Genomic DNA, 27,088 nt, shown 5'->3' with positions numbered 1-27,088 from the left:
ACATGTAGGTGTGTCTGGGAATGAGAAGGCAGATTTACTGGCGAAGAATGCGGCATCCGAGTTGTTACCAAGGAGGTATCCCATTCCATGTAACGATCTCCTACCTTACATCAAGAAATTGGTTTGTGATAAATGGCAACAGCACTGGGACAGTCAAGACGGCAATAAAATGAGGGAAGTAACAAATATCATATCACCTTGGAGGTATAACATGATTCCCCGAAAATGGGAGACGACTCTTTGTCGTCTCCGTATTGGTCACACACGGTTGACACACGAGTTTCTGCTGAAGGGCCAACACCAACCGTATTGCGAGGACTGCTTAGTACCTTTAACAGTGAGGCATTTGTTGACCGAATGCCCTAATTTTACTAACTTAAGAAATAGATATCTGTTTGAGGCTCAAGGTGAGGATGGCAGGTTTATCCTTGCCAAGATTCTTGGACATGATGTGTCTTACTATGCGAGCGGAATTTTTAGATTTATTTCAGAAGCAGGTCTTCTGAAAACTATTTAACTATTTTAATGACTTCTTAATTTTTATGGTTTTAATCGAATTCTCTTTTAATTTTCATATACAGTAAATGGTATCGGCGTCAATGACCTTAGATGTCAGGATGCCAGAAAACTTTCAATCAATCAATCAATCTCTCAACATTATTTGCGGATGATCTTTCAATATCATTTGCTGGCACTAGAATGGCAATGGTTGAGAGAAAAATCCAACTCTCTATTGATAAAATTATCCAGTGGGCTGACATGAATGGATTTAAGTTCTCGACAAGTAAAACTACCATTGTCCATTTTTGTCGTATCCGGGGAGTACATCCAGACCCGGATATAGACATTAAAGGTCAACGGATACCATGTGTATCGGAAACCAAATTTTTAGGTTTGATATTTGACTGTAGACTTACATGGGTTTCTCACCTAAAAGCGCTAAAAGCTAAATGTGTTGAAGCTCTGAATATCTTAAAAGTATTGTTCCATACATCATGGGGGGGCAGACTGCAATACTATTTTAAAATTATACAAGGCCTTGATTTTTTCCAAAATTAGTTAAGGTTGTGAGGTATATTCTTCAGCCACCCCAAGCCGGTTAAAAAAATTAGACTCGATACATCATGCAGGTATTAGATTGTCTACTGGAGCTTTTAAAACCTTGCCTATCCCAAGTCTCCTTGTTGATGCTGGAGAGTTACCTCTATTGGTTTAGATTGCAAAGACTCCCTAACTCTCTAGCCTTTCAGACTGCAAGCCTTGTAAGACACGCATCATACTTTGAGTTGCACCCAAAATCTCCTCAACCTTATGGCGTTCGGGTGAAACGATTATTAAATAGTCTGGATATAATTAGAAATAAGGTACTTCCATTCAAGGTATCATCAACGCCTCCATGGAAGTTACCAGAGATATCTTTTTGTAAATATTTTATTGGAGATAAGAAGAATATGTCAGACCTAGAAGCCAGGTCTCTTTTTAATGAACATGTTAAAGAACATAGAGGATCAACTTTCATCTATACTGATGGCCCCAAATCTGATGTTGGCGTTGGATTTGGAGTACATAGTAATGGTTTTAATTGTAGAGGTGCACTTCCTCTGACCGCTTCCATATTTACTGCCGAACTGTATGGCATATTAACCGCTATTGAGAAAATAGCGTTGGAGAAGGAGGGTAATTTTACAATTTTTAGTGATGCAAGGAATGTCCTTCAAGCTATGGAAGTTTTTAATTCTAATAACCCTCTAGTTTTAAAGATTTTAGAATGGCTCTTCCTTATTGGACGGAGAGGTATAACAGTTCAATTTTGTTGGGTTCCAGCACATGTAGGTGTGTCCGGGAATGAGAAGGCAGATTCACTGGCTAAGGAGGCTGCATCCGAGTTGCTGCCAAGAAGGTATCCCATTCCCTGTAATGATTTCTTACCTGACATCAAGAAATTGGTTTGCAATAAATGGCAACAGCAATGGGATAGTCAAGATGGCAATAAAATGAGGGAAGTAACAAATGACATATCTCCTTGGAGGTATATGATGCCCCGAAAATGGGAGACGTCTCTTTGTCGTCTCCGTATTGGTCACACTCGGTTGACACATGAGTTTCTGCTGAAGGGCCAACACCAACCGTATTGTGACAACTGTTTAATACCTCTAACAGTAAGGCATTTGTTGACCGAATGCCCCAATTATAACAACTTGCGGAATAGATATTTGTTTGAGGCTCGAGGTGAGGGTGGCAGGTTCATCCTTGCCAAGATTCTTGGAAATGATGTGTCCTACCATGCAAGTGGCATTTTTAAATTTCTTTCAGAAGCAGGTCTTCTGAAAAATATTTAACTTTTATGACGTTCAATTTTTATGATTTTAATTGAATACTCTTTAATTTTTTATTTTATTTAATTTTTTATTTTTGTATACATAAATTAAATGTTACCGGCGTCAATGACCTTGGATGTCAGGATGCCTGAAAACTTTAAATCATTCATTCATTCATACACCAGGTCTTTACATACTGTAAATACCTGTGGGTCCCAGTATTTGAGAGGTCCCTTGGTGATGGAGCAGCGAGAGTGTGTCCTACACCCCAGATGGCAATAGAAGTTCCTGCTACGAACGTTGCAAGAGACGCTATTGCACTTCACATGGTCCTCCTGTAAAGAGAGGAAAATAAAATGAGTATAACGTAGTCTATCTCACTAGATAAACTAATAAATATTATAATATTTTCCATTTTATTTTATTGCATATAGCTTAGGATAGGTAAGCTAGAAATTAAATAGGAAGACACATACGTGTGTTTCCCGCCCAGCCAATTGCTGTGACCTCCCTCAATATTAATTCTAGGGTTATCCTCCTTAAGAGGCCCGGTGGAAGAATCTAGCCTATAAGGATGAGTAGTGTAAACAACACCCACTTCCAAAAGGGTTAGTAATGAGGGTCAAAATAACTGATCATCTATCAGTATAAAGAAAAGGGAATTCCTTTCCCAATCTTATAAGGTCTCAACAATAGACTGTACTTGGACACAAAGTATGTTGGAAAATTTAACTACTGTATACTTTTATACCATAGTTTTCTGTCTGCAGTATACTCTATATTCAGATGTACTGGCTACTGTATATACATATACTATAGCTGCTGCCGGCATGCAGCCGGCTAGGCTAGTACCTAAGGCTCAATTCAACTGGCACAATATTGATAACTTTTATGGCCGGCGGCCCTCCCGATTGCCAGCGGCTTGCCGGACACTGGTGGGTCACCGGCTGTCGACACGCTATCCCAGCCAGCATTCAATGTGACAGGGTAGTGGCCGGAATACCCGACTCGGCTGGCTCTCGCCGGCAGAGTCAGATGTGACAGTGGATTAACGGGTGTCGGACCACAAGTCTAGCCTGCATCTTGCCGGCAAGGTTAGTGGCCGGCAGTCGCCAGTTAGGTTAGTAGCTATGGCATTAGCCAATAGAGAGAGAGAAAGCAAGGAGTGAAGGGTGATGTAAGAGTGGCGGCACTAGCCACTGAATCACTTCCTTCCTCCTGAATGAGGGTTCTAATGGAAGGGGAGAATATAGAATAATCAAGCTTCCACCCATCCACCTCCGTGTCGGTATCTGCCGGTCGTAGGATGTGGATGGCAGCCCAAGGGAGGACTGAAGAACACACTAAAGCAAATGGGTCTCCTGCCGGCAGCTAGACCTGTCGATACAGCTATCCCGGAGCTCCATGTCCGATTGGGAAGCTATACGACTAAGCCATACAGGCAGAAGCCCAAGCCGGCCCTACAGCCTGCCGGCAATCGGCAAGATTGTAGGACAACGGCCACAGGAATGTGATGGTTAGGCCATCACTAAAGGACAGAATGGGAAGGGGAATGGGTCTTGTATAAGATGTGAGAAGAACCGGCGGCATGTCGGCCCTACCACACGTAGAGGAAGCTCTGTTTCAGTATCGGCGCCATCTTAGGGGGACGGAGAATACATTCGCCAGCCTAGGGTCTGCCAATACAGTAAGGGGGGCCGGCAATCATCTAGCCGCCACCCTTAATCATAGAGAAACAGAGTCCCAATGCTGGCGCCATCCTAGGTAGAAAAATACAGTAATCACTATTCCTCAGCCTAGGGTCTGCGAGCACAGGACTAGTTGACTAAACCACAGGGAGAAGGGGATGACATAACCCCTTCAAGTGCAGTCTTGGGAGGCAAGGCCTCCTATGCCAACCAACAAGATCCGACGGGGGAGTACATTCACCCTATCGATCAGTTGCCGGCACACAACAAGTACTCTGAGGTTCTGACCCAAACCCAAAGCTCACCATCAGTAGCTAGGTGAAGGGGCAGAAAAACCCTAGCCTAACCTTACTAGAATGACAATTCAAGGCAAGACCAACTAGGACTGTAGCCATAGGGTACACTCAAGGGAAGGAGGGATTACCCTATATATGAGGGTAACCGGGAAGATTGTATGAAAGTATACTAAAGCCATTAGGCTACTAGCCTAGCGACAGTGAGATCAACTACCTAACTCATCGAAGCTCTCTTGTATATTATCTTAGAAGAGGAAATTCTATATGCAATCCATATATCTTACATGTATGAATTGCCTATTATCTTCATTTAAATTTAATAACACTAGGAACACTTATTATATCATGCAAGAGAGTAAACTATAACGCCTAGGCTAGGAAGCCTAGCGTAAACAAGATCGGCTACCTAATTCGCCGAAACTAATGCGAATATTATCAGCATAATATAATTAATTCCTAGCAATGAAGACTAAATAGCTAATTATTTTTAATTAAGCTATTATACCGGGAAAGTTGTTCTGGCTAACTAAATAACTCATGCGTTACTAACGACAGCGTCGAAGGCACCTCCGGTCTAGGCAATAGCTCTGCCAAAAAATTATTTTAATTCGAATTAATTCTTACTTTACGGCCAGAGCTAAATTTATACAGCATAAGAATCAAATACTCAACTTTCCAGAGGCAGAAGCTGGAGATTGCATAATAAATCCTGATAACGAGAGAGCACTGGGAAAACCACCGAGCGAAACCGCTACAGAAAAAGGAATAAAGATGGCGGACGATTATGGCGCCATCTGAGTACTCAAACAGTAACGGAGGAAGGAGAACTTTATAACGGCTCCTCTTTTATTTTGTCACTTTTCCCCCCACCCCGGAAACTGTTGACAACCTCTGGCATTTCTTTTAAAGAAATTTCCGTTGACGGCTTAAGAATAAAAACTCATTTTTTGAGTAATAGAAAAATCAAGTAATTTGGACAACACAGGAAAACTAATTATCCTGGATGTTACCCAAAGTCCATTAGAAACTAATTTTGATGTATTATATAAAGTATTTAAATGCCACGGGATAATAAAAGAAATTAGAATGAAACTTCAAGATGACAAAGGGGATTCTTGGATATTTAATAATCATGATGAAGCATTTAATGCGAGCCGTGACGATATGAATATTAAAGTATAATGATTTGAACATTAAGGGTGCTTTGTGATGGGGTACCTAAGATTTAGATACGTACAGACCTGCAGACTGTATTGATAAAGACTTAAGAGATAGTTATGTCTTCCCAAAGAAAGTGAAGCCACCAATGTGGCTTGTTGCTCAATCTAAAGATGGTATAGGAAATTATTTTGCAGTCTACAAATTTCTTCAAGAGAAAAGTAGGAACAATCATACCTACAGTAGATGTATCTTGATTTTGAAAGAATAGTTACCTAATAAATGAGAAGTCATACACATAGTCTGTTATATTATGTAATTCAAAGACAGATAATGATGATATTGAATTGGATGTCAAACCCCATCTAAACTACAGTTTTGGAAGGGGAATAGTTTTTAATAGAGACTTATACAAATTTACAGAAGAGGAGATATTGGCCATGTGTCCAATTATAGTGTGGAAAGAACATAAAGTACCTGGAACATCAATATTTATCCTTGCTTTCCTGGATGCGGATGTGCCTTTCTATATTGACATAGAAAATTAAAGAATTAAAGTTCAACCTTTCAAGCAGTAGCCACTGCTATGTTTTAATTGTTGTAAATTTGGACACCAATCTGAAGTTTACAAGAATGAAAAAAAAATATGCAGCACTTGCTGCAAATCTTACCATGAAGGCCAGGTGTTTAAACTGCAATTCTGATCATAAATCTACTGACAGGAGCTGAAAACTGTATAAGTTGGAAAAAGCTGCCATCAGCAAATCCAGATGGGCAAAAATAACTAGAAAATTTACCGAAGCGAACATACCCAAAATGGCTGCCGATACCTCGGCAGGACAATCGCTTCCAAAACTAAAAACCACCATATTGGAAACAGAACAAATGCCCGGTACTGCCAAAAGCTGCCAAAACAAACTATGGTACTTAACATTGGTAAGGGTGAAGTAACAACGTCAGACATGTTGAAATAACGAGAAACTCTTCGAAAAAACACTGTGCCCAAAAAAAACTCGACTTGTTGCAAGTCCAATATCAGAAGGATGTCCTAGAGGGCGCGCGTGGTAGGTGTCGTTGGGGAGTTCAACTATGTTCTCTAGGGCCTGTCGCAGCCCTCCCCATTGATGAAGGGATTATCTAAATGGAAGACAACCTGTGAATAGTGGTTTTTTCACACGCCTTTGTTTAATACACGACACCTACTAGGTGTTCGCGCGAGGGTTGTAACCTCTGCATTCCATGCTTTTATCTTTCTCTAGTATATTTGGAAGATTTATATTAGGAAAGGTATAAGGAAGGACCTTTCTCACCGGCCGTCACAGGCCGCCCCAGAAAAGCTGCCATCAGCAAATCCAGCTTAGAACACAAGTATGTGTTATGTAAAAAGACTGCTAAATAAATTAAGCAGCTATACAAAAGTATTAAAATTAAGAAGAAATATGCCTCCAGAGACATCAAACTAACCTAGTACTGCCAGTAGTTCTAGACAAAATAAATATACCATCTATTGATGAAATGCTGTGGGACGAAGTAAGCATATTGCCTCCTGAGGCTTTGCCACATGTATTAAAACTGTGGCATTGCCCAACTCATACAACCTTCGTCCCCCAATACAAACAAGAGTACAAACCTCTCTCAGGTCATGTCTTTGCCTGATTTGATGGAGGTTCCACGTTAAACCAACTTACCTGGTGTATCTGTATTTGGGAAACTGTAAAAACCTGGTAGCTCAACACCTTTTAATCGAAAGAGAAAGACCTCCATCTCTCTCTCTCTCTCTCTCCCTCGGGCACACTATTCTGTCTAATTTCTCTTCCTCTTGTTTTGTTAAAGTATTTATAGATTATATATAAAATATTTAAAATTATTTTATTTTTCCTTGTTTCCTTTCCTCACTGGGCTATTTTCTTTTCTGGTGCCCCTGGGCTTATAGCATCCTGCTTTTCCAACTAGGGTTGTGGCTCAGCAATTAATAATAATGATATAATTATGATGTATTGTCTGTGGATGTTTCTGATCAACCAGAAGACAAACTATATAAATAAAAGATTTAAGTTGAGGTCCATCATCATTCTCAACAATTAAATCAACAGAGAACAAAAAATAAAAAGAAAAACTTGAAACCAATTCATCCAAACCCTTCATGAAGACACCACTTGGAAATAGTGCTAGATCAAAAATTGCTAATAGGAAGACTTCATCCAAGGTGTCTTCCAGAAAATAAACCATGGTTTTTTTATTCCATTCTGCAATGGAATTGTCAGGGTTTAAGTGCCAATTATGAAGAAATTAAGCTCCTCATTCAGGGTTATTCAAACGATGACCAGTCCCCTGGTGGTCTTCAGAACTAACTGCCCTATACAGAGCCACAAGAAAATATGAGACTTGAATGCGTGAATGCTGTACAGAGGAGAATTTGATAAGATACAAAAAATGTAGAGCATAGTTCCATCATGCCATGAAAGAATCTAGGCGCCAGTTTTAGATATCTTTTGTTTCCTCAGTCAACAGTAGAACACCATCGCCTTTTGTATATAGAAAAGTAAAAAAGATAGCAGGCAAATTTACCCCCAACCCACCGCCAGTGTTGAAGGTAAATATGTCTAGCAACTGAGGTTAGCAGTGCCTTAGCCAATCATCTCTCTAATGTATCATGGAAGTGTGAAGGAGCTCCTAGTTACCAGTGTAGAAGAATTGAAGAATGGAAAATGCTAAATTTTGCAACAGGAAAGAATGAATCTTACAATACTCCTTTTACAGAAAGGCAGTTATTTTCTGTACTTGCTACTTGCAGTAATACACCCCCTAGACCGGAAGGAATTCCTTATGCAATGATTATGCACAGTGCCTGCTATTACCAAGTTATTTATTTTTAAACATTATGGACAGAATATGGCATGATCATAGTTATTCAAGTGTTTGGGAACTAGCCCTTATTTCAGCCTTTTTAAAATTTAGCAAGGATAAATTTTTAGAAGCACACTTTCAACCAATTGCACTGACATTTTGTTTATTTAAGATCATGGGGAAGATGATCAATGTCAGACTGATGTGATACCTAGAGAAGAAAGGTATTTTTTTCATCTATGCCATGTGGAATTAGAAAAATACACGGCTTTATTGATTAAAATGATACAATGTTGTGAGAGTAGGGGTATGATTGATTCATTTGCATCATATAGTGCCGAATGGCCTTTGATGCCCTAGTGTTTGGCCTAAGTACTAAATTTTATATTCAATGCAATCAATCCGACTGATGTGTTGATATGACTTGTCTTCTATTTGTGAACCCTTTGCTTCTAGGCAGCATCATATAAGTGTTTTTTTTTTTTTTTTTTTTTTTTTTTTTTTTTTTTTTTTTTTTTCTCCTTGAAAAGGCATATGATACTGCGTGAAGACGGGGTATACTTGAAACCATTCTTGATTTGGGATTGAGATGAGAGCAACCATTGTTCATTCGAGCATTTGTTTCACATATATTTTATCAAGTTAGTGGGTGAAACTATGTCGGAGAGAAAATGTTAGGAAAGAGGAGTTCCCCAGGGTAGTGTGCTAAGTGTAACCCTATTTGCATTATCCATTAATGGTGTATACTCTGACATTCCCAAAGATATTCCCTCAATACTATTTGTAGATGATCTCTCCAAATTTGCTGGAGCTAGAATGGCAATGGTTGAGAGAATACAACTCAATTGACAGAACTATTCTCTGGACTGATATGAATAGATTTAAGTTTTCGACAAGAAAAACTACTGTTTTTTATTTCTGTTGTATTTGGGGAGTACTGTACATCCAGACCCGGATACGTACATCAAAAGTCAACGAATCCCATGTGTAAGTGAAGCTAGATTTTCAGTATTGACATTGACTGTAGGCTTACATGGGTTCCTCACTTGAAGGACTTAAAATTAAAATATCTTTGTCATATCTGCATTGGTCACACTTGGTTGATACACATGTTTATGCTAACTGGTCAACACCAACCATATTTGACAACTTTTGTACCCTTGACAGTGAGGCATTTGTTGACCAAATGCCCCACTTACAGCACCCAAAGAAATAGATATCTGTTTTAGGCTTGTGAGGGTGGCAGGTTCATCCTTGCCAAGATTCATGGACATGTGTCTTGCTATAGTAGTGGTATTTTTAGATATAATTCAGAAGCAGGTCTTCTGAACGGTATTGAACTTTTATAAGGACATCTTTTCTTTTACAGTATTGTTTTAAATTGAATTGCCTTTTATCCTTTATTTTTAAGAAATATTGGCCTCAATGACGAGATGTCAGGATGCCTGAAAACTCTAATTGATTAATCCATATCATTTGCCAGAGCTAGAATGTCAATGGTTGAGAGAAAATTGCAACCCTAATTCGACAAAATAATTCACTGGGCTGATATGAATGGATTCAAGTTTTCGACAAGCTAAAATTTTTTTCTGTTTCTGTCATATTCGACGAGTACATCCAGACCAGGATATGTAAATAAAGGTCAACGGATCCCATGTGTAAGTGAAGCTAGAATTTTAGGATTGATATTTGTAGGTTTACATGGATTTCTCACTTGAAAGCCTTAAAAGTAAAATGTCTCTCCTGAGCGTCTGAATCTCATGGGTGTAAAATATACTTCTCAGCCACCCCAAGTCAATTAGTGATTTTATATTCTATATACCATACCAGTATCAGATTGGCCACATGATCCTTTAGAACTTCACCTATCCCAAGCCTCCTTATTGATGCTGGAGAATTACCTTTAAACCTTTAATGATACTCTTCTATTTTTTGGTATTGGTTTAGGTTGCTTTCTTGGTTTCTTCAGCGTATCAGACTGCAAACTGTGAAAGGCATTCAACATATTTTGAGTTGCACCCAAAATCTCCTCAACCTTACGGTTTTTGGGTAAAACAAATAATAAACAGACTTGATATAGCAAGTAGTAGTTTTTCCAATCAGGATATCACCAATCTTTCCGTGGTCATTACCAGATATATCTTTCTTTAAATATTTTATTGGTTTTAATAAGAACATGACTGACTTAGAAGTCAGGTCTCTTTTTATGGAACATGTTGAAGAAAAGGAAATAGATTAATATATACTGATGGCTCCAAATTTGATACTAGTATTGGATTTGGAGTATATAGTAATGATTTTAATTGTAGAGGTGCACCTCTTCTAGTATCTTTTATATTTACAGCCAAAATATGTGGCATACTAATCGCCATTAAAAAGGGATTTTGACGAAGGAAAAATCTATTTCTGGGGAGAGACCTGTGGCGCCCGGTGAAAAGTCCTTCTTGTATATCTTTTCTGATAAAACCTTCCAATTATACCAGAGAAAGATAAAAGCATGGAATGCTGAGGTTACAACCCTCGCGCGAGCACCTTTTGGGTGTCGTGTATAAAGCAAAGGCGCGTGAAATCCACTATTCACAGGTTGTCTTCCATTTAGTTAATTCCTTCGTCAAAGGGATGGGCCGATACAAAGGCCCTAGACACACCCCCGTCGCCGCACCACCCACGCCACGACGCGAGCGCCATCTGAACAACATCCTTCTGTATTGGCCATGATGGCTTGGAAAGGAAAGGGTGGGATCGTGTAAAATAAGGGGAAGGGTTTCACCGGGCGCCACAGGTCTCTCCCCAGAAATAGATTTTTCCTTCGTCAAAATCCCTTTTCTGGGTCGACCTGTGGCGCCCGGTGAAAATGTACCAGAGAATGCCTTCCAAGCCCAACAATAACTACTAATTTAATAAGGGGAGAGAAACAACACCATGTAAAGAAAATCATATATAATTAAGGTAAGTAGGCATAAAACATAAACTAGCCACAGGGCTTAGTGAGAGTAAGGCTAAACAAACATGATAACAGGGAAACCTCTGAGTATCAGAGGAAAACATGCAACAAAACTGACATGGCTAAGAATATCCCAACCTTATAACAACGGAAAACAATAATATTTACAATCATATTAACCTAATATGTAATACACTTAGGGCTAACGAACCACCAAGGAAGCAGCGTCGTGGTGCGAGTGGCGGGTAGGAGGGAGAAGAGAAGAGATGGATGAAAGGAAGAACAAAAGACCAATGGGGAGAGATAAGGCTCCCAGCTGCAACCGTTGGGTATTTAAGAGCCTGTAAGTTCTTTAGATAGTGGCGTTTGAAGACCATAGGAGATTTCCAACCCGTGTACTTCTTAAGGTTATCAAAGTCCATATTCTGGAAATAGTTGATGGAGGTAGCTATCGATCGGATATCATGAGCATGGGGAAATGATCCCGGATTGGCTTGTTTAATGAAGTATAGGATCTGTTGCCTAATGCCACGTATGGAAATGGTACCTCCTTGTTCTCTGATAAACAAGGGGCCAGACGATCGGGTAGCAGTCCTGGCTAAAAAGGCCCTGAGAGTGGTGACCGGACATAGAGAAGTATCTTGGAGAAGAGGAATAATCTTCCAAGGGGACCACCTATTTTGGGGGTCCTCGTTCTTAGCTAGGAACGCCCTGGTGAAAGAAGTACCTCACCTGAAGGGAGGAAATCCATGTTCTCTGAGTTTCGTGAGAGAGCTGCTAGTTCTGAGATTCTGGAACCCGAGGCCAAAGCTGTTAGAAATAAAGTCTTCCTAAGAAGAGTGATATAAGAGCAGGATTCGTTGTCCGTGTCGGAGGCCAGTTTGAGGACATCATTTAGAGACCAAGAGACCTTTTGAGGACGAACCGAAGGTCGAAGCCTAGCACATGCTTTTGGAATAGATGAGAAATAAGACTCCGCCAGGTTAATGTTAAACCCAACCAGGAAGACTTTCCTCAGAGCTGACTTAATGGTGGTTATAGTGCTAGCTGCTAGGCCTTTGTCAAATATGGACCTAAAGAAGGAGATGGCTAAATTAGGAGTCATAACCGAATGGTCTGAAGTCTTTAAGAAATCCGCTAGTTTCTTAACCGCCGAATCATATTGGCGAAGCGTTGAGTCCCTTTTGTCTGATTCTATAAAGAGGACATTATCTGGGTCGATGTTTGCGTCCCTACGTGCCGCAAACTTCATGAAATCCACAAAGTTAGGGTTTTGGCTATCCTTGAGGAATCTGACACAGTCCGAGTTTGGACCACCTGGGTCAGTTTGGGGAATGGGATCCGGAAGGGACGGAGTTTCAACTCGAGGAGGAGAGGAAACCAACTGCTCTTTGGCCAGTGAGGTGCCACTAAAGCTACTGCCCCGTTGAAGGAGCGGAGTTTGTGCAAGACTTTCAGTAGAAGATTCACTGGAGGGAATAAGAAGATCTGCCAATGGTTCCAATCCAGGGTTAAAGCGTCCATGGCATAAGCCTGAGGGTCCAGGTTCGGTGTCACATAACATGGGAGTTTGTGATTGAGTCGGGTCGCGAATAGATCTACCTGGAGACCTGGAACCAGCCTGAGTATCCACCGGAAGGAGTGCATGTCCAGGGACCACTCCGATTCCAGTGGGCTCGTCCTGGATAATGCGTCTGCTATCACATTCTGGACTCCTGCTAGGTGAGTTGCTGACAGGAACCAGTCTTTGTCGGCTGCCAAGGTGAAGATAGTGACCAGGATCTGATTCAGGTTGGGTGATTTGGACCCCCCCCCCCTGTTGAGGCAGTGGACTACGGCCGTTCTGTCTGAGACTACTCTGATGTGGGTCGACCTCGGAGGGGAGATTCTCTTCAGGGTCAAGAACACCGCCATGGCTTCGAGAACATTGATATGGAACTGTCTCATGGCGGGTGACCAAGAGCCCTGAAACATCTGATGTTGGGAGTAACCCCCCCAACCACTCAGAGACGCGTCGGTATGAATTGTCACTTGTGGAGAGGGGAACTGTAGAGGAACCGACTTGGAGAGGTTCCTCCGATCGGACCATGGTTGTAGTCTCATTTTCAAGACAGAGGGGATCTTCGAGGTCTTGTCTCTTAAAGGTATTGTCGCCCTCTTTCTCCAAACTCGATTGATGTCTTTGAGTTTGGCTTTTAATAGGAGATCGGTCAGTGAGGCAAACTGGAGTAGGCCGAGGATTCGTTCTAAAGCTCTTCTGGACACCTGTTTGTGTTTGAGAAAGTTCCTGACCTTGGAAGCTATCTCCCTCACCTTCTTGGGAGGAAGGGAGAGCTTGTGCTTTGAGAGGTCTCAACGGATGCCTAACCATTCGAAGAGGCTTGATGGTTGTAGGCGGGACTTCCGGAGGTTGACTTGGAAGCCCAGTTTGGCGAGAAAATGGAGTACCTTCGACGTAGCTCTGTTGCATTCCTGGTGCGACTAGGCCCAAATGAGCCAATCGTCCAGATAGGCGACGATTTGTATCCCTTGGTGTCTGAGTTGCTCGAGCACCGTCTCCCCCAGTTTCGTGAATACCCTGGGGGCAATGCTGAGACCGAAGGGCATGACTTTGAATGCGAAGGCTCTCTTGCCGAGACGGAAGCCTAGGTAAGGAGAGAAGTTTCGAGCTACTGGGACATGATAATAGGCGTCGGTAAGATCGATAGAGGTGGTGACGGCCCCACGGGGAAGTAAGGTCCGTACCTGAGAGATAGTCAGCATACGGAACTTGTCGCAAAGGATGTAAGAGTTGAGCTTCGACAAGTCCAGAACTACCCTCAACGCCGACGAGTCTTTCTTCGGGACTGTAAACAGGCGGCCTTGGAATTTCAGGGATCGAACCCGCTTGATTGCTCTCTTCTTGAGTAACTCCGCCGTGTACTCTTCCAGGATGGGAGTGGGTCTCTGGAAGAAGGTCACCGGTGGAGGAGGGGATCCCTGTGACCATTTCCAACCCAAGCCCCTTGATATTATGCTGTGAGCCCATGGACTGAAGGTCCAATAATCCTGGAAGTGATAAAGTCTCCCTCCTACCGGCATCACATCATTGGGAGGGAGTGAACTTAGGGCCCCTCCCTCCACGGGAACCCCTTGCTCTAGGCACGCCGCGTTGGCGGAACTGTCCTCTACCTCTGAAACTCCCTCTTTGGTATCCACGAAAGGAACCGGAGGATTCGTAGGCAGGGTTGTATGCAGGTGAGGGCATCCAAGAGGGGTTGGGCTGTGTACCAGGGGGAGCAGCAAGGTAGACTACCTGCTGAGGAGGCGCCTGTTGTCGAGAAGTCGAGGCCGCGGAAGGCTGTGGGGACGAGGTACCCCGGGCCGCCTTGTAAGGACTAAACCTCTGCTTCTTCTTGAAGAACGTGTGTCTCGGGTTCGAACCTCATTTTGGCTGAGAGACCCCACCTTACCTGCAAATTCTGGTTTGCCCTCGCTGCGTCCTGAAGAACCTTATCCACCTCGGTCTGAGGGAAGAGGGTCTTACCCCAGCAGGAGGACGCTATCAGTCTGTTCGGCTCATGCCTGATGGTGGCCTCCGACAGAACGAACTTCCTGCAACTAACTTGAGCTGACCAGAAGTCGTGGAGATCTATTTGGTAGGATAGCAGCTGGTTCTTTGTGGCGACTCTGAACAGCGTTTCCTCCGGGTAAAGAGATGCTAGGGACTCCATGGAGGTGATGGATTGGAGGGACCTAGCAAGTCTAGTACGGGTCTCGAACTCAGTTTTGAGAAGACTCTTTATTAATCTGGGAAGCTTCTCAGAGAAAAGAGTAGAGGCACAGTCCGGGTCTAGTTTCCCCACCGTGAAGGTAGAAGCCGCAGCATCCCAGGCTGCCGAGGAACCCGGAATAAGCAAAGAAATGGGGTCCGTCTCCTTGAGAGCCGGCAAGGAAGAGCCTTCCTTGATGGCCTGTATAGTCAGCTCTGTGACTTTGTCTATGAGCGGCAAAGAGATGGAGGCCGCTGTCGTAAAAATAGTGTAGGAACCTTTGTGTGGGGTGAGCTTGGAGTTAATACACCCCCACTCTGATAGTGTTCTGGCCCAGATAGCCTGGGCCTGCTCTTTTGGAAATATGACCGTTTCCTTCGGTACCTTGTCCATACAGACCAATGCATGTTCCTTTAACCGCACAAAACCATTGAACGGGAATGCTAGGCCCGGGGGATAGAACTCCAGGTCCTCTAGAGGGCGGGTGCCCATGCCCTCCAGAGTTAGGGAACCATCTACGAATGGAGCATGCAAAGCAAACCGCCAAGGATTGTTTTTATCGAAGGGCGGCAGCTTCAATGCGTCTGGGGCAGAAGGGGGAGGAAACTGAGTTCCGGCGCGGATCAGAGTAGCCATCATATCCTTAATCTCTGTTATTGCACCAGAGTGATGTTGAACTTGATCCCTGACCAATCCTTTGATCAGTTGGATGGGGAGGAGATCAGCCCAGGGTACCTGAAAGTCACCCGTTGGTTTTTTCTTGGATTTGGTAGACTTAGACTTCTTAGGAGTAGTGGTTTTACGAGGAGCAATATGAATATCAGGAGCTGTCGAGGGTCTGGGGACCGGTGACGTTGATACTGGCAAAGCTGAAGTCTTATAAGTTCGAAGTGGCTTCACCTTGGGTCGTACGGAGGCAGAGGGATCCCGAGGAGAAGCCTTAGAGTTATCAAAACCTAGAAAGGAAGAGGTAGGAGAGGGAGTAGGAGAGAAAAGGGTTTCCACCAACTCGGCACCACTTACCTGCTCGTCCCTGGGTTCTACGTCTATATCCAGACCCGCCATGTCCATCGGTACGAGGGGTTCGTCCTCCACGGAAATGGTAGCCCTGACTTCTTCAATTAAAGGGGCAGCAAGGCCAGGGGAGACTGCAGCAGTAGTCGAGCCTGGGAAGAGACGGGAGGCCATGTCCCCATCGAGGAGATAGGGTGCTCCAGACGGGGCATTCCTGCCAAAACCCGACACCCATGGACGAAGAGTAGCCCTTGCTGAACGAAGAGAGACATCATCGGCCTGTAAGATTTGCAGTGATTAGTGATGGAGGAGGGGGTTTGCCCTCCCAAATATACTGTGTATATCATATTCATTTCTATATTAGTGTCTGCCAACGAGAAATAAGGAACAAAGGGAAAACCCACTTACATCATCATTCAGCAGAACTGACGACAGCTCGTAACAGAGCGAGCACAAATCCGGGAACCAAATTGGGTATTGGGCCTGTCCCGGTTCCTGGATAAAGGGACTGGATCAGTGAACATGAGACCGGCAGAGGTCATGCCCAACGGGGTCGCTGAACGAGGCAGAGCATCCTTCAGCAGTACAACGGGCCTTCTGTAAAAGAAAGGAGACATGAGTCTGGTGTTGCTTGAAACTCTGATAAGGGATAAAAAAGGGATTTTGACGAAGGAAAAATCTATTTCTGGGGAGAGACCTGTGGCGCCCGGTGAAAAGTCCTTCTTGTATATCTTTTCTGATAAAACCTTCCAATTATACCAGAGAAAGATAAAAGCATGGAATGCTGAGGTTACAACCCTCGCGCGAGCACCTTTTGGGTGTCGTGTATAAAGCAAAGGCGCGTGAAATCCACTATTCACAGGTTGTCTTCCATTTAGTTAATTCCTTCGTCAAAGGGATGGGCCGATACAGAGGCCCTAGACACACCCCCATCGCCGCACCACCCACGCCACGACGCGAGCGCCATCTGAACAACATCCTTCTTTTTGGAATACAAAGTGTTGAATTGTTTTGTTGTGCTCTCGGTCTTTTTTATCTATCGTGGATTTATTTTGTCATGTTCGAAGCTCCATCTTCACACATTCCAATGTTAAGTACCATAGTTTGTTTTGACAGTATTTTATTGTACCGGCCTGGCCTTATGCCTTTAGAACCGTTATTATTTTTATTTTTTTTTTTTGTGTATTTATACTCATGGTACTTTTTGCTAGTAAGTCCAGCCTACGATCGAGATAGCGATTTAGCTTTGTATTTGTTTAGTGCCTGCCCCTCCGAGGCGTTCGTCACTCGACTGTGCTATTTTTTTTTTTTAAGTTTTAGCAGTTGCTATTATTTTAGAGTTCCGGCACTCACTGAATTCCCTAAGCACCCATATTGCATTGACCAAACAACTGAATATTAACTTTAAGTTGATACCGCCCCATACCATTGTAGGCACTTTAATATTCAATTGTCTGTATATTTGTAATGCACCCAATGTCTGTTAATGACATAAGGATAATTAACTTCAAGCAATCCGCCGACCTCCAAGGGTCGGGGAAGCAGTGACATGCCCTTAAAATAAATATAAACACCAACCTTAGCTAAAGGCAAGGCAAATATAAGTGTGAAGTGTATGGGCGACCTCCGGTGAGGCCGGAGCGTAATGAAATGTCCTGAATAAAGGAGCCTTAGCTAATTAGCTAAGGCAACTATAAGTGTGAAGTGTTTGGGCAACCTCCGGTGACGCCGGAGGATAATGAGATGCCCTGAATAATTCAATTGTGGCTAATAATTCAATTGTGAAAGATAAAAAGCTAAGCCACAGCTAAAGTCTAAAGCTTAGATTATAGTAAAGCGTATTTACGATCTCCGGTGAGGCCGGAGGGAGAAGAAAGGTCCTGAATAATTATTGTGAATAACAAACACAGTTGTAATAACAAAGGCTATTGTGGATATGGCCGTGGCCTGAGACCGAAGTAAGGGCCACCGGAGGGTTGTATCTAAACAATATGAAGCCCGTCCCATGTAGTAAACAATATAAATATAACAATAGAACGAAAGTTATTGAGAATCCCTCATGGCGGAGTATAACTCAAGGCGGAGTGGAAAACGTTCATAACTACTCCCGAGCCGTAACGGGGAGAGGACGAAACACGGACCAAAATAACGCTAACAATTGAAAAGTCACGAAAAATAAATAACTCGTAAGTTATCATCCACCCAGAGGGGGAGAGGTGAGGGAGAGAGAACCCGCTGAACGCACAAAACGGAAAACGGGAAATCCGCTCCCCCACCGGAGCTAAGAAAGAAAACGAGAGAAAGGGGTAACTCGTGACTGCGAACAGAAAACGGGGACCCCAAGCTCTCGCTCTCTTAAACACAAAAACAGGACTAAAAAACAAACAACACTATTATAAACGTATAAAATAAATCTGTACATCCATAAAACACTACGATCGAAGAATAGCAACTGCTAAAACTTAAAATAAACAGCACAGTCGAGTGACGAACGCCTCGGAGGTGCGGGTACTAAACAAATACAAAGCTAAATCGCTATCTCGATCGTAGGCTGGACTTACTAGCAAAAAGTACCATGAGCATAAATACACAAAAAAAAATAAAAATAAAAATAATAATGGTTCTAAAGGCATAAGGCCAGGGACTTAACCAAGAACCTAAGTGACAGAGTACTAAACAGGCAGACAAAGATGAATTCCCAAACAAGTGAACAAACAATGGCCGCCATGAAAGGCCAGACGGGAATAATAAAACAGACTATACTGGATATAAAACAAAAGCCCGGTACAATAAAATACTGTCAAAACAAACTATGGTACTTAACATTGGAATGTGTGAAGATGGAGCTTCGGACATGACAAAATAAATCCACGATTGATAAAAAAGACCGAGAGCACAACAAAACAATTCAACACTTTGTATTCCAAAAAGAAGGATGTTGTTCAGATGGCGCTCGCGTCGTGGCGTGGGTGGTGCGGCGACGGGGGTGTGTCTAGGGCCTTTGTATCGGCCCATCCCTTTGACGAGGGAATTAACTAAATGGAAGACAACCTGTGAATAGTGGATTTCACACGCCTTTGCTTTATACACGACACCCAAAAGGTGCTCGCGCGAGGGTTGTAACCTCAGCATTCCATGCTTTTATCTTTCTCTGGTATAATTGGAAGGTTTTATCAGAAAAGATATACAAGAAGGACTTTTCACCGGGCGCCACAGGTCGACCCAGAAAACATAATGTGAAAAGAGGAGGGAAATTTTACTAATTTTGTTGATCCAAGAATTATCCTAGAAGCTTTCAAAGTTTTCGATTCCAGTAACCCTTTGGTCTTAAAGATTTTAGAGTGGCTTTTTATTATTGGAATGAGAGGTATAACAATTTGATTTTGTTGGGTTTCAGCACACGTTGGTGTGTCTGGGAATGAGAAGGCAGATTTACTAGCAAAGAATGCTACAGCTGAGTTGCCACCAAGGAGATATCCCATCCTCTTTAATGATTTATTACCTAATATGAAGAATTTGTCTTATAATAATTAGAAAATGCATATGGATAGTTTAGAAGGAAATATGATGAGATAAATAACAAATTTTGCATCTCCTTGGGGTTTAACATGATGCCTCAAAAGTAGGAGACTACTCTTTGTCGTCTCCACGTTGGTCACACTCCGTTTACAGACAAGTTTCTGATGACTGACCAACACCTGCCATGTTTATTAGGTAGTAGGTTGGCCAGGGCACCAACCACCCGTTGAAATACTACCGCTAGAGAGTTATGGGGTCTTTTGACTGGCCAGACAGTACAGTGATCCCTCGTTTATCGCGGTAGATAGGTTCCAGACCCGACCGCGATAGGTGAAAATCCGCGAAGTAGTGACACCATATTTACGTATTTATTTAACATGTATATTCAGACTTTTAAAACCTTCCCTTGTACGTAGTACTGTTAACAAACTACCCTTTAATGTACAGAACACTTGATGCATGTACTACAGTACCCCAAACTAAAACAGGCACAAATATTAAAGGCGATTTTATATCATGCGTTTCCTAAACACGCCAAAAAGCACGATAAAAAATGGCAACCAATGTTTTGTTTACGTTTATCTCTGATCATAATGAAGAAACAAACGCATTTAGTGTACACATCTGTGTATAGGTTAGTTTTTGCACCGATTATATTGATTATACAGTACGTTGATTTTGTTATTACCAATGTTTTACTTAATTTTTCTTAGAACTTCCAAATGAAATTTTTTTCTTTATGACGCCGCCTGGAACGGCGGCGTCATAAAGTACGCTCCATCTTCGATCGTAATAAACAAACGAAGGCATTTAACGTGCATTATGAAAGTGACAAATAATGATATTACAGTAAAAGCTTTTAGAAAATATGTTATTACAAATATTATTTACCGTATCTATATAAAATCATACATACGTAGCAAAGCAGGAAAACAATTTACGAGAGAGCGAGAGAGAGAGAGAGAGAGAGAGAGAGAGAGAGAGAGAGAGAGAGAGAGAGAGAGAGAGAGTTGTTTTACATACGTAAATGTAAATTAAAAAAAAAATAGCCCCATTTCATATAAAATAGGTTATTTCAAATATTTTTATTTTATCATATTACAGTAGTCTGTATAATACTGTAAAGTTCAGTACAGTATGTTGTTTTTGGTCGTGGTGATGAAATTCTCACGAAACAAAAACACGGCATTCGATTACCACAGCTGATTCATCTCTCTCTCTCTCTCTCTCTCTCTCTCTCTCTCTCTCTCTCTCTCTCTCTCTCTCTCTCTTCGTGTTATACAATACTTACATATAGATGAAGAAACTAAAATTAGTTTTCTTAGTGTCAATTAAATACGAAACGAAAAAATTATGCCGAGTTTACATCCATTTCAATCGTTGCTAAAAATACGGCATCCGATTTCATCAGCAAACCACTATTTTTTGGGAAACATCATTTTATTCTAGAAAATTGCTACTCTTTTAAATAGTTAATTGCACATTAAGAAAGCGTGTACTTTTGTTTTTAAATTTCAGGTGTATTTTAAAAATCGAGTATTGTTGACTTCTTTTTGTTTTACTTTTGGTTGTGATCAGATCAGCTGACGTCTAGCTGCCGCTCTTGAGAGCATACGAATACACTAACAAAGTATCGTTTATATCATTTCTTAACTTATTCAAACCGTCTATACAGTTGATATTACATAAGGACCAATGTGTTATAACCTATCAAATTTTTTTGTTTATTACATTTAAAAAAACACATACACTCACTCTCTCTCTCTCTCTCTCTCTCTCTCTCTCTCTCTCTCTCTCTCTCTCTCTCTCTCTCTCTCTCTCTCTCTCTGTGGGCTACTTTTCACTACCTCCCATTCCTTACCCCTCTCTATCTCTCTACAAATGATATCTTTGTTGCTCCTCAAAGTTTCATTTATATTGGAAATCAATCATGATTCAATTTTCCTTACTTTCTCCAATCTCGCACCATCAGTCACATCTTGGTATTTTCGAAATTTCCGGAAAATCCGTGATATATGTATATACATGCGTTATGAAAAAAATCCGCGAAGTGGTGATTCCGCGATAGTCGAACCGTGAAGTAGCGAGGGATCACTGTACTACATTGGATCTTTCTCTCTGGTTACAGTTCATTTTCCCTTTGCCTACACATACACAGCGAATAGTCTCACATATTCTTTACTTATTCTCCTCTGTCCTCATACACCTGACAACACTGAGATTACCAAACATTTATTCTCCACCCAATGGGTGACTACACTGTAATTGTTCAGTGACAAATTTCCTCTTGTTAAGGGTAGAAGAGACTCTTTAGCTATGTTCAGCAGCTCTTCTAAGAGAAGGACACTCCAAAATCAAACCATTGTTCTCTAGTCTTGGGTAGTGCCATAGCCTCTGTACCATGGTCTTCCACTATCTTGAGTTAGAGTTCTCTTGCTTGAGGGTATACTCAGGCACACTGTTCTGTCTTGTTTCTCTTCCTAGTGTTTTGTTGAAAGTTTTTATAATTTATATAGGAGATATTTATTTTAATGTTGTTACTGTTCTAAAAAGTTTTATTTTTCCTTATTTCCTTTCCTCACTGGGCTATTTTCCCTGTTGGAGCCCCTGGGCTTATAGCATCCTGCTTTTCCAACTAGGGTTGTAGCTTAGCAAGTAATAATAATAATGATAACGTTGTGACAACTGTTTGTTATCCCTGACAGTGAGGTGAGGCACTTGTTGAATGAATGTCTCACTTCTAGCAACCTAAGAAATAGGTATCTATTTGAGGCTCAAGGTGAGGATGGCATATTCATTCTTGCCAATATTTTTGGACATGTCTTACTATGCTAGTGGTATTTCTTGATAAATTTTAGCAGTTCTGAAAACTTTGGTTTTAAGTTTTAAATTGAATTTTCTTCTAACAAATGATATTGGCATTGATGACTGTGGTTGTCAGGATGCCAGAAAACTCCAAATTAATCAATTCCTTTTTAATCTTTACAGATATATGTACTACTATTTTATTTTGATTTCATATTTTGGGGTAACATATTTAATCATGTATGGATCTCACTACATTATAAATTACTCAGATAAGCACAAGTAAACCAAACTAATTATCGTTCCCATTTTGAGAGTTGAAGCTCTGTTATTATGGAGTGAATATTATCATAACTTTCATGAAACATTTACCTTTAGGAGGGATTATTGCTGTAATTAAATATTTTTGGAATATAGGTCCTGTAATATCTGCAGAAAATATATTGACTAGACTTTGAGTATTAGGTGGATTCTTGTTTTATTCTAATTTGTACATTATATCTGTCCTAGGGTTGTTTTCAAGCTTCTGTTTTTCATAGCAAAGGAACTTTTAATCTAGTATATAGTGTATATGTAGATCTTTCTACATGTGATTCTTTATGGATAGTTTTTTTTTTTTTTTTTTTTGGGGGGGGGGGGAAGAGACTATCCCTCTCTTAAATTCTCAATGGGCTGGTTTACCATACAGTGATCTGTATTATTATTTCTTTTCATGGTACCAGTGAGAGTGGGAAATTATTAGAATAGTGAGGTAAAATTTATTTGGTTTTGAATAATGTTAGGTTGTTTGGTTTTAGGATTACTACTTTCCCACCTCTGTTAGTGGAATAGTCTACATCATGACTTGCAGGTAAGATTCCTCATCTAACAAGATTTTAATGATAAGATTTATTTTTATACTAACCTGTGAGTATATACAGCTCCCTCCTCCCTACTTATATGGTCTTTGGTCTTTTGGCATTTGGTTACAGGTCTTGCACAACTTTGATATTATGTGGTCACAGGATAAGGATGGACTACTGAACCAATGGGTGCAGGTTCAGCCTCACAGTGAATTACAATGATTTTGCACTATGCAGTCCCTAGTGGGCTGAGGGTATAGTGTTGAGGGAGAAAATCTTTAATTTTTATTTTCAAGTTTGATTTTACCTTTTTTATATATTAGCATTACTACTCAAAATAATATATTTTTTAATATTCCCTGCCATCTTGTTTTTTCAAAAAGTTTAATAATTTATGAAGACTATTGGAAAATTATCAATCATTTAGTGAATGATTTGAGATGTGCCTTATTTTGTCTACTTTTGTGCTGCTAATGCCCAAAAGGGTTATTTCTTAGGCATCTTTTCTTTTTGTAGGTCTAAAGCCACATCCTCAAACAACTGTTGGCCCACAAGATCTTGTTTTTCAAAGAAAACCTTCCACAAGAAAGCAGCACAGGCACAGCAAAGCTACAATCCATTCTCTGTGCCTTTCAATTTTACTGGATTTTCTGGATATCCAGTGCCAACTCCTAACATTTATGGAAGCATTTCTGATCCAAGCATTCAGAGTAATATAGAAAACACCCATGAAAGCTTTAGTATACAACATGGTAATGCATATCCTGCTACAACTGAACCAGTGCAGTCTCCTAATCTGTTTGTAGGTCATCTGCCGAATAGGGAAACTCCTGCTATTTTTCAAGATGGTTTACAAGATTCAGACACCTCATGTCAGACTAAAGTTTTACATATTGATAATGTATATGATGTCCCTGAAAATTCCTTTAGTTCCTTCCAGAATGCAGTTCAGCAATATTGTGGTGGTGGTGATGATGATGATGATGATGATGATGATGATGATGATGACTGTGGAGTGAAAACACATCCTGACCAGAGAGAGATTATGGAAACTGATTTTGAGAAAATCTCCACCACAAAGAATTTGAAAAAACTCTTTGCAAAGAAAGATGAATGTGTGCCTTCTCCAAAAGCTCCTTCTGAAGTACCATCACCAGACACTCAGAGTTGTAGCACACCAGATATTTCAGAAAATTCCTTACCTAAGAATGGTAGTTCAGATGATTCTGGCATTGCACCCCATTTCCAATCATACACAATCAGTCATGAAGAATATGAAGCAATGGAAAATGCTGAAAGTACAGTAACAACATCACTGCAGAAATGTTTGCCTAAGCAAGAAGTTCTTTGTCAAGTATATCCTGTCAAGAAAGTAATAACTCAAAATGCAAATCCTTGTGCATTCCATAGCTCTTTTAGTGAGAAAGTACAAGATACAGAAATTAAGGACCTTGATAGAAATGGCACTGCAGTACCTTATAAATATCATTTTGAGGCTGTTCATGATCCTAACGTATATGAATCATATGGAGATGGTAGTAATTCATATAACTTTGTGAATCCTGCTTATCAAAAGGAGTCCTGCATTATTTATGGTAACACAGACAAGTCATATAGTGAATTTAGTTACTTTCCAAATCGTGCAAACAATGATACCATCATGGATATTCCTGTGAATAAATCTCATGATTGTGGAGTTAATACTTCTGCTTCAACTGTACTTTTGAACCCAATTACATTGCTTGCAGAAACAGAGGAGTGTGACGATGAAGGATTTCCCGTTGATGACTGTAGCAAAGATAGTGTTGAATTTAGCACTTTAGATCTTGATATGTTGCGTGACACTATTAAAAGTCAGATTTTGTGAAGGCATGAATTTCAAGTGTGCCATTCACAAAGTTTATTTAACCTTTCACCTGGAGTTATTAATTATATAGTTTACAGAAAATGTTTGTACTGTACTGTATATTCTTCTTTTTGTTATACCTCTGATAAATAGTTTTAATGTTTTTTAGTTATATTTTGTTTTGTATTTCATGTCTTAAGATCTTTTATGTTAGTGGTGAATTTCTTATTTTACTGTTTTTGTACTTGATTATTTTACAGATCTTATATTTTATGTTAACAGTATCAAGCTGAAATCGTGTAATCTATAGAAATTAATGAAGATGTGATTATAATTTGGCAGTTCTATTTTTGAAATATTATACTGTGTTCTGTGATGGTACATACAAAAAGTATATACAAAAAGTATTTAAAGGATAAACTTAATTTGTTAAAAAGTTATATTGCCAAGTAATATTATTTTATTTTCATATTCAATTTAAAATCTTTCTAATTTTCACCAGATATGTGACTTAATTGATAATGTTATGCCATAAATAGATTATATACCGGATTCAAGTGAAAGACTGCTTGTTTGCAACTTTGGGTTTTTCTTTGGATGATGTGTTCTGGAGCAGAATGTTTTTTTTCAAGAAATGAACTATATCTGCAGTTATTTTATATTATTTGTAGTGATTTAGAAATTAAAAGACATGGATCTTTGAAAATAATAAACCACCACTGCTTGTTCATCTTAATTAATTGTTTACCAGAGTCTTTATTTTGAATTATTAATGTTACATTTTGCTGTTTTGTTGCATTGTAATATAATGTTTAAACTGAAAAGTTAAGTGTTTTATTTCTAATTTAAAAGGGCTCTAGACTTTTGTTACAGCTGACCTATTGTCTGTGAAATGTGCATCCAGTTTTTTTAGTATCTTAAGTACAAATTTTGATAAACTCAAAGTATTTTCCCATCTTCATATTCTAACTTGGGATTCCATACCTAGGTGACAATGGTGTACTAGCAAGGCATTGAGAAAGATGGGTTTCCTTTTGTCAAAACACTGAAATGACCATTCAAACAAACTATGCAATTAAACTATTTTGCTCTCACATGTGGTTCAAATGATTTACTTGAAATGCAGACCAATTGGAAATTGACTAATGCAAAATTCTTAAGATATGGCCAAAACATAACTCTTAGTTCAATAAATGTCCACTTAACATTCATAACCACAAATTCAAATCATCAATGATGGGGAGTGAAAGCGCAGTTGGAGAAACTATATTAAAACTAAGAATTAGAAGTTTCATACATTAAAACATTCACTATTGAGTTATGAAGTTCCTTGTCAAATCATCATCAATAATACTTATTGATTGCTTACCTGTAAACATATATACTCTACAGTATTCTAATTAATGAGAATATTTCATCTTTGTCAATATCTCCATGCTTGGTAGGCATTATTAAGAAAGCATTTATAGAATTGCTTTTATTGATGAAAGCCTTTATGTGTATTAAATGGCTGGCGCAAGACTTGTTGTAAACATTAGCAAAATATCATAAGCAATTAAATACAAACTTACGAGCTTTAGATTGTAATTGCACTGAAGGATTGTATCTTATTCCTCAGGGTGAACTAAGAGAACTGTACTATTAATGAAGTAGTCTTGATAGGATTGAGTACTGAAGCACACTTGTAAGAGCATTTAAGATAACTTGCAAAAACAGTCATGCACTTACAGATGGCAAGGTGTTACATGGTACGTGAAGCTCTGATGCTTTAAGGCTTTACCAAAGCTCTTGCTTTTATAACAGACATACGCATAACTTGCATCACATTCAAGACATATACATAAGTTTTATCCCCCTTTAATTGACTCATTGTACAAACAAACTTGTAAATCTAATCTTTAAGGTTTCCCTGCATTCATCCTAACAGAAAAATAGCATAAAGCCCCTCAGAAGAAGCATACTGACAGGTATCCAACTGCTTGAGTTATCTCTTATGAGACGATGGTCAGACTTCAGTTGCTTGCATGGTTGTAGATGGTTGTCATTGATTGTGCAAGCA

General features: G+C 40.3%; 1 protein-coding gene across 2 annotated transcripts in view; it reads left to right on the top strand.

The window, feature by feature from the left end:
- Nucleotides 1-25,853, top strand: part of LOC137632234 (uncharacterized) — a 99,113-nt gene extending 73,260 nt beyond the window's left edge. The window contains exon 2 of one of the 2 annotated variants that reach the window (XR_011042022.1): nucleotides 23,700-23,838. Coding sequence is in view for 1 of the 2 variants with exons in the window: in XM_068364119.1 (XP_068220220.1) it covers nucleotides 23,700-25,050 (1,351 nt within the window). In the remaining variant the exon portion in view is untranslated. Of the gene's footprint in view, nucleotides 1-23,699 lie in introns of both variants that reach the window. The other variant, XM_068364119.1, reaches the window with a different exon arrangement.
- The last annotated feature ends 1,235 nt before the right edge of the window (nucleotides 25,854-27,088 follow it).

This window comes from Palaemon carinicauda, chromosome 41 (assembly GCF_036898095.1).
Source record: "Palaemon carinicauda isolate YSFRI2023 chromosome 41, ASM3689809v2, whole genome shotgun sequence".
In the NCBI taxonomy this organism is placed as follows: Eukaryota; Metazoa; Arthropoda; class Malacostraca; order Decapoda; family Palaemonidae; genus Palaemon; species Palaemon carinicauda.
The sequence above is the reverse complement of the archived record's forward strand: the minus strand, read 5'-3'. Positions and strand labels throughout refer to the sequence as shown.